An 11,955-nucleotide genomic window follows, 5' to 3' on the forward strand; every position below is an offset into this window, starting at 1 on the left:
CATAGCAAAAATGGTCATATAACGTGTTTATTGTTTGTATTTCCTAAACTATTATGTACAATATAAGATTGATGATATACATAATGTATACAACAGCAACAATGGGTAATTGTACTTACCTGTATTCCGACGGCAATCATGGAGGCCAGACATAGCATAAACATGGTACATATAACGTGCTGCATCTTGGGTATGTTTGTTTTCGAGTAGAATACGGGGTATCCTCTGGGACTATAGGTTCCCCTTATATACACTCCTCATCAAAGTGTATTTGTTTCTGTTTAATTGAACATTAACAGCTATTCCGTGATACTGTCACGATTTAAAGGTTCTAAACTAAAGGCATTGTTTTATTTTTGTCTGCTGTGATTCTTATCTTCTTATTTAATGTATAAGCATATTTTAAAATAACATTTTAATACTCATACTAAATATATTACCTGGTAACAGTACACACGAGGTCCATATAGAAACATTCACCGCTCCATATAGAAACATTCACTGATCTGATGAAATGATATTTATCTCGTAATTAGAACGTAGTGTCACAGCATGCTATAGCAATGCTGCCAAATGAGGGGCACTGTTTTAGCTCACGTGATCGAAAGGCAGGTGAGCGTATAATATGGCGCAGCGTCCGTCGTCTGTCCGTCGTCTGTCCGTCGTCCGTCAACATTTCCTTTAAAATTACTACTTGCTCTGAACGCCTGAATATATTTTGAAGAAATTTCGTCTGGAAAATTAATGGTTGTATAGAAGGAGAGTGTGACTCTCCTGGGACCGGATGGTCGGTTCCCATTAGGGGAAATGGATTTTAATCATTAAGATCTCTTCTAGTCCTGAACGACTGAATGAATTTCGATAAATATTGGTCTGGAGCAATATTTGCCAAAAGAGATACAATTTTGTATAAATTGAGAGAATGGCCTCCTTGGGACCGAGGAACGGGCCCAATATACGAGAGAGATAAATCCTTTCGATAGTAACTACTCCTGAGGGAATGGTTCGGCTGTGGCAGGAGGGGCGCTACTCAATATTTGAAATAGAGGTACATTTTTTAAAACGCTTCTTGTCCTGAACAAGTGAATGGATTTTGATGAAAATGTGCGTTGAGTATTATTTGGCAAAGGAGATCTAATGCTGAATAAATGGTTGGTGTTGCTCTCCTGGGGTCGCAATGGTTTGTTTCTATCTTGTTACTAGCCCCGAGTGACTGAACCCTGATGCTAGAGAAACCGAATGGGGAAATGTTTTCTTATTTCTCTTACCTGGGTAGAGATATCAACAATTTTACCAGTATAAGCTTTGCACGCTCTCAACAATTGTATACTGTCACGGCAATACTACAGCGTCGTCACGCAACAATGCCAAGACGTCCCGTCGACAATTCCGTAACGTTACGTCAACAATATTGATAAAAAGATGAACATGATATTTACTTACGTCAAAGGGACTGTATTCTAAGACCTCCATTTCATATAACCGATAAGAAGTTTTAAAACCTTAAAAAGTATCTTAAAAGTTATACACCCTCTTTTAATTATGAAATACAAACGATTTCTAGAAAACATATACCAAACAAATTCTTAGGTTCATGCTAATTCAACTAACAAGTATTTGCTTTCCTTAAAGTGAAGAGGACTACCAACAGCATTATTATATCAGTAAAACGTTATAGATAAGATTGAGATAGATGTGTGTGCAGACACTCGCGTAGTTATAATGAGAATGTTTACCTTTTGGTCAGCTTATGGTTTACCTAAAAGCAATTGATTAGAGGAAAAGAGCTAGAAAAGTACAAAAAAAAAGTTTACCAAATAGATTTTAAATCCATTTAACACATAAACACGTAATGACCACATAGAGATTGTGTTGTGTAGATTTGTAGAGGCTTACTAGTCCTAAAATATTAGTACTAGAATGCTCATTATTTGCCCTGAACATTTTAAGCCCGCCATATTCAATATCTTATTAACTAAATCTTTCATTTATTTATCTATTTACACTTAAAAATTCAATGATTATATTCAACGCATATCTTTCACGCAAGTTTTGCAGAGAATAAACCATATATAACTGACAGCACTAGTGATATAAGGATGTTCATTCATGCGTTAGGCCTGAAGGTATTACCGATATGCAGCATTCATGTTACGCCATTAAAGGCAATGCTTGAATTGTATCTCATATTTCAAGTATTTAACATTAATTTTTTTTAAACTTGCTCTAGTTTTAAACTGAATATGTTGTGATACTTATACTTAATTATTTGGTAACTAATTACAGGAAATTGCTTTGCGAAGTATCATCTTATACATACATATAATTTTATGATATAATTAAAGGTTTCTGACATATTGAAGTTACGCGATTCGGTTTCTCTCACTATGTTTCCCCCAAAAAATAAGCGACTTATTGAGAATACTCGAATACATTTTCCTAGAGTAACAAAGCTGTCACCATTTACTGGCGTTAGCTTCTGATTACCCAATATTAAGACGTCCGATTCCGAAGAAAATATGTTTTTAAGTATATTATTACAAAAGGGCCAATATTTTGACTTATGTTAACTTCTCTCGCTACTTTTGATATAGTTTGGGGACCTATGAATGTATTTCGTTTAAAATAAACAAAAATGTATTAATATCTTAATTTTATATGAATATACTACCGCTCGAATCAGAGACCAATAGGACATTACATATGTCAAAGTGTATTTATTTTATCTTCCTTGAATTTGTAGCAAACCAGAAAAACAGACTTATCTTAGGTGTGAAAAGGTTGAGCGATTTTAAGATTTAGTTTGTTGATAGGAGCTACCCGGTATAATAAGTAGACTCTGTGTGGTAGGACGGTATTCCTATTCCAACACATGACGGTTAGAAATACATGAAAAGGTGGTCAACATCTTGAAAGCCCCTTTACTGACATGCCACAAACTTATATTATTTCGTTATATCGAAATAATAATTCGTTTTATCGAAATAATATTTCGTGGAAACGAAATATGATTTCATTTTTTGGAAATACTATTACCGTTTTGTGGGATTAATATTGCGTTTTAACGAAATGTAACTTGTTTTGTCGAAATACTATTAAGTTTTTAGCCTATGGAAATACAAATGTACTAGAATTTTTTATAGAAGTTTCGTTTCATTCGGCATTTGTGGATTTTTTTTTTGATTTTTTTAACGTCCAATTAACAGCCAGGGTCATTTTCATTTCAGGACGTGCCAGGTTTGAAGGTGGAGCCGGAGTACCCAGAGAAAAACGACCGACCTACGGTCAGTACCTGGCAACTGCCCCACGTATGTTTTGAACTCCCAACCCAGAGGTGGAGGGCTAGTGTTAACGTGTCGGGACACCTTAACCACTCGGCCACCGCGAACCCTTTGAGGAACACTTCTTTCATTACATTGGTGATGTTATTGTATCTTTACGTACTTCATTTGATTGTTAAGTTTTCACAGTCATGCAAAAGAAATGCGACCCACAGAAGTAAATGTTGGGTGATCGAGTTAAAAATTGAGTTCAACCTTACCTTGCTAAATACTATATAGAAGGTGGCATCAAGCACAATAGCAGAAAAATCTTTATCTTATGTGCAGAAATTGTATCGATATTTTAAAGAAATAATTCTGACATAAAAGGTATTGTTATCAACAATAAAGAAATTATTTTATCTCAGTTTGTTGATGATACATCTGTGATTCTTGACGTATCAGAAAAATCTTTAAATACAACTCTACAATAACTTAAATATTATGCCAGAATTTCAGGACTTAAAGTGAATTTCACCAAGACCCAGATATTCTGGATAGGCAGCAAAAAATATAGTTATGACAAATATATAACTGAACACAACCTTTCATGGGGAAGAATAAAATTTAATCTTTTAGGCATAGAATATGACGTCGAATTAAATAGAATAGTAAAATTAAACTTTGATAAAAAAAAAAACAAAAACAAACTGGCTAAACTGAAATCTCTCATAAGCTCATGGAGCAGAACAAATCTTACTCCAATTGGGAAGATAACTGTTATCAAAACAACTAATTTCACAATTTAACCATCTATTCATAGCTCTTCAAAACCACATGGTACTTATATAAAAAAAATATCAACAATATACTATATGGATTTCTTTGGTTTGGAAAGACAGATAAAGTTAAACGTGATGTTATAATTAAATCATACAACGAAGGTGGTTTGAAAATGATTCATTTGAAATCTTTTATAACAGCCCTAAAATCAACGTGCGTAAGGCGGATCTATAAAGAAGATGCAAGTTGGAAGTGCATTACAGATAAATATATTGATAAGTTTTTTTTAGCTAACTGTGGAATCCATAAACATAAAATTACAATAAAGAATGTACTTACACTTTTTGTAAAGATGTTCTAGAACCAATTGTATCAAAAAGTAGCCTCATCCAATATAAATATAAATATATATATCAACTTTGCGAAAAGCCGCTATGGTACAACTATAATATAAAAATATACAAAAAAAATAAACCTGTTTTTGTACAGAATGGTACAAGAAAGGAGTATTGTTCTTCTATGATATTATGAAAGAAGATGGTACATTTTATAATCTCGAAGAATTCCAGCAAAGATATGATATTAGCTCCAATTTTTTGACATACCATAGTATAATAAGAGCAGTTAAACATTTTATAAACAGCAAACAAGAAATCATTTCTTTGGAAAAGCATATTTTTTGGGATTGTGGTAAAGTTTGTTCTATATTGAAAAAGTTAAAACAATTGCTTGCAACTAATAACATTCAAATGGATTTCATAAAACAGGAATTTATTTTTGGTACATTTAGTTTTAATGAAGCCGATTTGATTGCGGTAATCTTATTTTACTACTGATTTAACAATTCTTGTTTATTAACATTACAAGTTTAAAGAACCATTTACTCTTTGAACTCAAATCCCATAAAATTTCAATGATTAGGCATAAGGCGTACAAAAATAACACAGACTTACAAAATGAATTGAAAAAATCCCTTATCTTATGATGAATTTAATAACATTTCAATAATATATATATATCATTGCTATATTATACATGTATATATTAAAGAAGATATTGCAGTCTGTGGCTTGCTATCACAAACCCATTATGCTAATAAAAATTCTTTATTACAGTGATTTGAGGTTACCTGTCATGATCAATAAAATATTTTGTCTTTGTAGTCACATCATTGATATATTTATGCCAAATTGATTCTTATTTGTATTCAAAGGAAAAATATAATTCCAACCGTATGACGGGTAAGAATTAGGGTGAAATTATTTTCTCTGTGTTATGCAGTGCCAAAAGGTGGCGCGAAAAAATTATTTTTTAAAATGATAAAAATTGTGATTGAGTTTTGGCGGAAATATAATTTAAATACTTTGATTGATTTTATAAATGATATACTTACATTGGCAATCAGTGATATGGTGAGTAGTTTGGATATGATCAATTTATAATTAAATGAAATCCATGGTTTGTACATTGTAGATGCATACATATTTTTGTCCATAACACGTTGCGTACAGTATGAGAAATGATTTGTTTTATAAGTCAGATTCATTACCTCTGTCGCAGTGAAGTATATTTCTGTATTTTGTGTTGTTTATCGCATTGGATAATTGAATAAAGAATAACTTATGGTACGTGTTCACTTGTTTAGACCTGGGGCTATGAGAACGATTTTCTCTGATCTTTTCGCTTTCCAAAATAGAGTGAGGTGTTGTAAGAATTGGTTATCCCTGTTGTGATATATCGGTAAGAGTTTTAAATGGATGAATGACATGAAATATCATTCACGATAGAGTAATAGCAGAACATGTCCATCTTGTACTCCCCTGTACATGTGATCGCTACTGTTTGTTATGGGCCTTCTAAAATGATGACGATGCCATCTGATACGAAATTCAGTCCAAATTGTTATATCTAGGGGATTATCTTTCAGAATAGAAATAATATAGGTTTTTACATGTCTCGGAAAATCAATTGGCCAATATGGGCTTTTTTTTTCTCAAGCAATTCCAGAATTTTCAATTTCAAAAATATTTTATTGTAAATACATTTTAACAAAGTACATTAATTACAGTCATTAAATGAGTATTTACAAAAGAATCAGACAACAGGCTATGCCTATATCAGTCTTCTTCTATTCCGGTAGAGATGTACATTTCTAACTATAACCTAATTCAGCTTTCACACACACGCACACCTACTTACACACTTTTATATGTAATTCCCATTGAGAATATTGTTAATATACAGTTAACATATTTTTCATTATTAATATACAAATATCATATTATATCATATATGTGTATTTTTCACGAGTAAGTACAGAAACGCTTTGATAATCTTATATAAGAATCAACATTTATAAGGATGGTATTATTTAAATGGTCAGAATCATTATTGATACCATATAATAGGCAGTGCAAATCTAAGTAGCCTAATAAGTCATGAATACTAAAAATGTAATGTCTAATATTATCATACAAAGGACATTGAAAGAAAAAATGAGTAAGATCTTCCCTAGGTGCACCACAATTACAAGAAGTATCATCAATTAGATGATCTTGAAATTTATCAAAATTAAGATCACTTTTAGAATTCCAGAATGGTTGAACAATCATGAAAAACATATCATACCAAATGTTAAATGATGAGAAAACTTTGATTAAATTAAGATGAGTGAAAGAGATTTATTTGCTGAGTCGAGTTACTTCCCTTTAGCCTCGTTTAGCTAAGTTACGAAAGCGTACCTTACCCTTGGATAATAAATCGACTGAGACATGTAAACACCTTAGGAATGTCACTATCTAGAAATAATTGAGAATTAACATTTGGTAAAATTGAAATTCACACGCTTATCATACAGATTATTTGTAACCTTACCCGGCTGGTTACAAAAAGATCGGGGTGAACGGCTGAAGAGTATGTGGTGTACTTCATTTAAACTTCTTCACGATGTATCCAGTCGACATGGCCAATAAAGGTTTTGTTATCAAAAGGTAGAACATCGTTACCTCTAGGTGATACTGGCGTTTTTTTTACAGCTTATTCCCTTGGGGATGCAATAGTTTTTTTGACGATCTTGTCACCAATACAAACTCAAGAAATATTCAATCATTCTCACTTTCTCATTTCACATGGGCAGTTTTCGTATGCTAAATTAGATGCATGTATGTTCCCGTCTAGTTCACAGCTATGTACTTATAACTTTGAAAAGAAGGCTCCCATCATGGTCCTTAAGCTGTTCTGAAAGGACGAATATAGTGTAAAGAGTAGAAAAAATTAAATAATTTGAAGGGGAAAAAAATCCTAGGAAAGAATGTTCAAGATTAATTAAATATCCCAATATCTCAGAAATAAGAATGGTAATAAGACGTTTATATAAAGTTGTACAGCATCCTTCTCATTATCCAGTATTTTGAAAGAACACAATACTTAAGAATGATCGGACAGTGTTTCGTCTTTGCGAAAATCGGACAGTTTATCGTGGTTGTCAATAAGCCTTATTCTTTTTTTTATATATATAAACAGGAAATGGAATTATGCAAAAAAATCATAATTAAAGAGACTAGATGCCTTTGTCTTGGAATTTCCAAATACAGACAAATGTACAATGCTAGTTGTATAATACACTTGTATCTACTTAAAGAAGCTGACTGGATTTGAATCTCCGAAAAATTAGCTGCGTAGGATTTTCAAGGAAAGTGTTTTCCTTTTGTTCATAAAGCTCCAATTAATCATGTTGGGTAAAGGGTCGTCTTGCCAATATGCTAGTGTCTGTGCTGAAATATTAAAATGCCATTGCACTATTAGATCCACACTACCATCGCATATGGTTGTAAACATAAATCATATAATGCACCTATTGTTCAAGAAGTCCTTTCAATGAAATACCTTTGCCCTTTCCTGTGGATTTTACTTTTACCTACTGAGACCGTTGTTACATACAATGGGTGATAGTTTTCGCTATTTCTATAATATCAAGCAAAATTATGGAAAACGAATATCTTTATAAATACAACGGAAACAGAGAAAATTGTTGATATGTAATGTTTTCTGTAGGTATATATATCATTGACTAAGATAAACCAGCAGGACTATATTTAAGTGTCCAACGCCATATTGACGTAGGTTTGTGTGGTAGATATTTCCTCGTACGTATTTGGGAGTTCAACACGTGACTGGTCAAGACTGTCGTAGTGGACAGGGTCTGTTGAGGTCATCCCACCAGTTTTCGGTTCATTGACTAACGTAATACGCCTGCAAAAAGTATGATATTGTTAAAAATCATCGTAATATTACGGGATAATTACTGTATAGGGCATGATTAACCCTGAAATAACTAGTAGTTAAATGCTAGCTTAACCAGGTTTACTTCAGATATATGGGTATCAACTTGCGTTCACGAAAGTGTACGACATGGTCACATAGACAGTTCTATTTAACTTAACACCAAAGAGCACCATTATTTTCAATAACTTCAGTCTTCTCTGGAACGATACATCTTTTTCAATATTCACTAGGTTTGTTTCATTTATTCTTTAAACAAATAAGATATGCAACAACACGTCATCTTTATGTAAGCAATCGTTCTCGTTTGATGTGATACAGTAGTCGGTACACCTATCAACTTACCGTCTATACAGAATTATATTTACTGCCGTACCCAAAGCCACCACCAGTACGGATACCATTATGGGCACAATCACGGCGGCTGGAAGGGACAATACAACGTATCAGTACACTCAAAAATTAGTGCATGTCAATCTCATCCAAATAACTAGAGTTCGATCTCCAGTTAAAGCCTGAACTTGTTACTTACTAGAAGTACACTACACACGCAAGCTTAATATATATAAACACATACTTGTATACGTACCTAATGGAAAAGCGGGATCATCGCATTTACAACACCCACATATGACATCAGCTGGAGGTAATGCTGGTGATACTGTTGGTGGTGTTGATGAGGTTGTTAATGGTTGGGTTGTTGTTGTTGTAGTTGTCGTCGTCGTCGTCGTCGTCGTCGCCTTTGTTGTCGTTAACGTTGGAGAAGGCGCTTCACAGGTAAAATTTAAAGACACATCTGTTGAGGATTATAAAGCCGAATAGGAATTTATTTTTCATTCGTGTAAAACTTTTCGTAAATGATCATTAGATTAATCAATTTATATCACATCAGTCATGTTTTATATGCACAATTGACCAAAGAATTTTTGCTGCTAGATGTTAGTATACGGTCGATATGCGTGAATACAATTAGGGTGACAGATAAGAGGAATGTCGCCCGTTGTAGTTGTATTGATATCGGCTGTAACATTTCAATACTTATATTCATATAAAAAACTGCAATGTCTTTTGGAGAAATACAGTCAAATACAATTTATTCTGCATTCGCTTTAATAAAATATTGGCCGATATCAATACGATGATTAGAAAGCACCCTTTTGATTGGTCAAAAACAAAAGTTTAATCATCAGAGTGAGCTCATGGTGATATTAGCAGTGATGGTAATAAGCCTGTATCGAGTCGAAGATGTTTTGTATCTCACTGGTTAAAATGTAATTAAAAGTTATGTTGATGAGTACTGTTAAGTAGTATATTTACCTGATCTAATGTAGATACAGTACCCAGACTGCCACGGGATGTTGTTATCTGATCTGGTTAACGTAATATTATAAACCTCATTGAATGTAAAGTTGGTGATGATGTCCCCACTAATTTGCTGACATTCATATTCTATAAATGTATTATAACCAAGCCTGGTAAATCTTAGTTTACTTCTACAATCAGACGTCGGCGCTGTATCAGGATAAGCACTGACGTCGAAACGGACAGGGACATTATGAGTGTGAGTCAGTCTAACTGTACACTGGCAACTGTTGTGTCCTAACCCTCCTGTGTCGTACGTATCCACCACCACACGGTCACCAGTTATAGTTCCACTCCTACACATCGGCAATACTATAAGGTCAAATATAGCTCATTAAACACACATGGAAATTTATATCAAAAGAAGCGTAATGTCAAAATGACATATAAATTCCACCTTCAATATATGAGTACAATTCAATTGTTAAGAAGGTTTTATTTCAACATCGAAATGTATTGTTTAACAATATCAAAAGAAATGGAAAATAATGTATTTTAAGGTGAGTTGTTTCATAGGAATTTCATGTTCTATGTTTGTTCGACGTGGAGGATAGTCCCGTATATAATGGAAAAAATAGTAAATTATATATTGTACTCCTCTCTACGACGGTCTAACAATCACTGCAAGATTTTGTGATGAAAAGTCCAATATTCGCGACCTATGATAAAAGGTGACAAATCGTCCTAGGCCTTTTTACACTAAAATCCACGATCACAACTGCTATTGTACATACCATTTGTGAATCCATCTAGATCCGTCCTGTCAGCGCAAATGGTGGTATGTATGCCTGTAATATGAGAGATGACCGTGCGGTTGAAAAGTGACAGCATCATGGGTAAATTACCCGCGGGTGGTTCGTTGAAAGTTGACCGTGGAAAATTGTCCAATAACCACAATCTAGACTGACCATCTCCACTTGGCATCACAAACTCGACCAAACCATCTCGTTCCGACTAAACCTCCCAAATATGTAGAAAGTGTGTGTAATAACAATGTCCAAGGTCCAAGCCAGGGTTCATTTTCAATATGTCACTGTTGACAACTAACTTACGAAAGCTTGTTCGAGCCATTAATTAGAGGCAAACCATTTAAGTCGTACGAATGAGAAAAAAAAGTCGTACGAACTAGATGATAAATTCTCTAAAGAAAGCACGAATACGCTTTCATACTAACTAGACCCGAGTTAATAATCAGGACCACGTGATCATATTAATTCGACCAATTAAAATCAACTCGATCCAGCTAATTTTGGCTGATCGACTCGACCCAAATGCGATTGAAAGTTGGGCGAAATAGCAATGTCCATACCAAGGTCTAATTCCAAGCATGAATATGGATCACTCGACCAAATACATGTAGCAATGCCCATATCGGGGTCCATTTTCAACTTTGGATATGTTAACCGGGCAAATACCAAACTCAGTTTTATATTAACGTCGGATATAGAACCAGGCCAAATAGCAAAACCCATACAAGGGTCCATTTTCAACGTTGAAATAGAGATCCGGGCAAAACAGAATGATCAGTATGGGATGGCAGTTTGATATTATACACATATTGGCTCTGACTGACCCCACAGTTTGATTGAGGTCAAAAGAGTTTTAAAAATAAATTAGATTTACTGAAATTAAACGATATCTTTCTCAGGACCCAGATATTGTATAATCAAATACTTATCATACAGTGCAGATGGAACTATCTTGAGGTGCTTAACTGAAAATATGAATTTCATGACCCTGGGGTTCCTCGTTTCCTCCTGAGAAAGAGGGAGGGGAACAATTTGTTATTTTTAACTGGAAATTTTTCAAACTTGATTGCAAATATAACCCTGAATTGACAGTTTCATATTATGAAAATTGGAGTCAGCCCTACCCCTAGGGCTGAAGGGCAGGGACCAAAGGAGTCAAATTGGAATTAATTTCAGAAACTTATGAATTAAGAAAGCAACATGATTTTATATGACCTTGTAAGGACCGTAGATTACGGACAAGCGCTTAGGAGAGAGCACGTTATGTACTCTATATATTATAATAACGCGAAAGGTCTCTGGTCAACTCTGTGTATGTTGAATTAATTAGGTGTCAGGAAATACTTTACACTCCTGTACTCTATATAAATGTAAGTTTTTTGAAGTTTAAATCGTTCAATAAGAACATATGTTTACTATAAGCTTATAACGTCAATACAAAGTTTATAATTATAGCGGCACTCTTAATTTTGAAGAAAATAATAATGAGCTGCAAAGGAAATTACGCTTCAGTTTGATGG

General features: G+C 33.9%; 1 protein-coding gene across 1 annotated transcript; it reads right to left on the reverse strand.

Moving 5' to 3' along the window:
* Positions 1 to 5,000: 5,000 nt before the first annotated feature.
* Positions 5,001 to 10,645, reverse strand: LOC117319728. The gene is made up of 5 exons (XM_033874484.1): positions 10,421 to 10,645; positions 9,642 to 9,998; positions 8,914 to 9,120; positions 8,670 to 8,748; positions 5,001 to 8,294 (listed from the first exon to the last, which is right to left on the reverse strand). The coding sequence occupies exons 1-5, from the start codon at positions 10,608 to 10,610 to the stop codon at positions 8,138 to 8,140; spliced, it is 990 nt and encodes a 329-aa protein (XP_033730375.1). The 5' UTR covers positions 10,611 to 10,645; the 3' UTR covers positions 5,001 to 8,137.
* Positions 10,646 to 11,955: the final 1,310 nt, after the last annotated feature.

Source organism: Pecten maximus, unplaced genomic scaffold, assembly GCF_902652985.1.
Source record: "Pecten maximus unplaced genomic scaffold, xPecMax1.1, whole genome shotgun sequence".
In the NCBI taxonomy this organism is placed as follows: domain Eukaryota; kingdom Metazoa; phylum Mollusca; class Bivalvia; order Pectinida; family Pectinidae; genus Pecten; species Pecten maximus.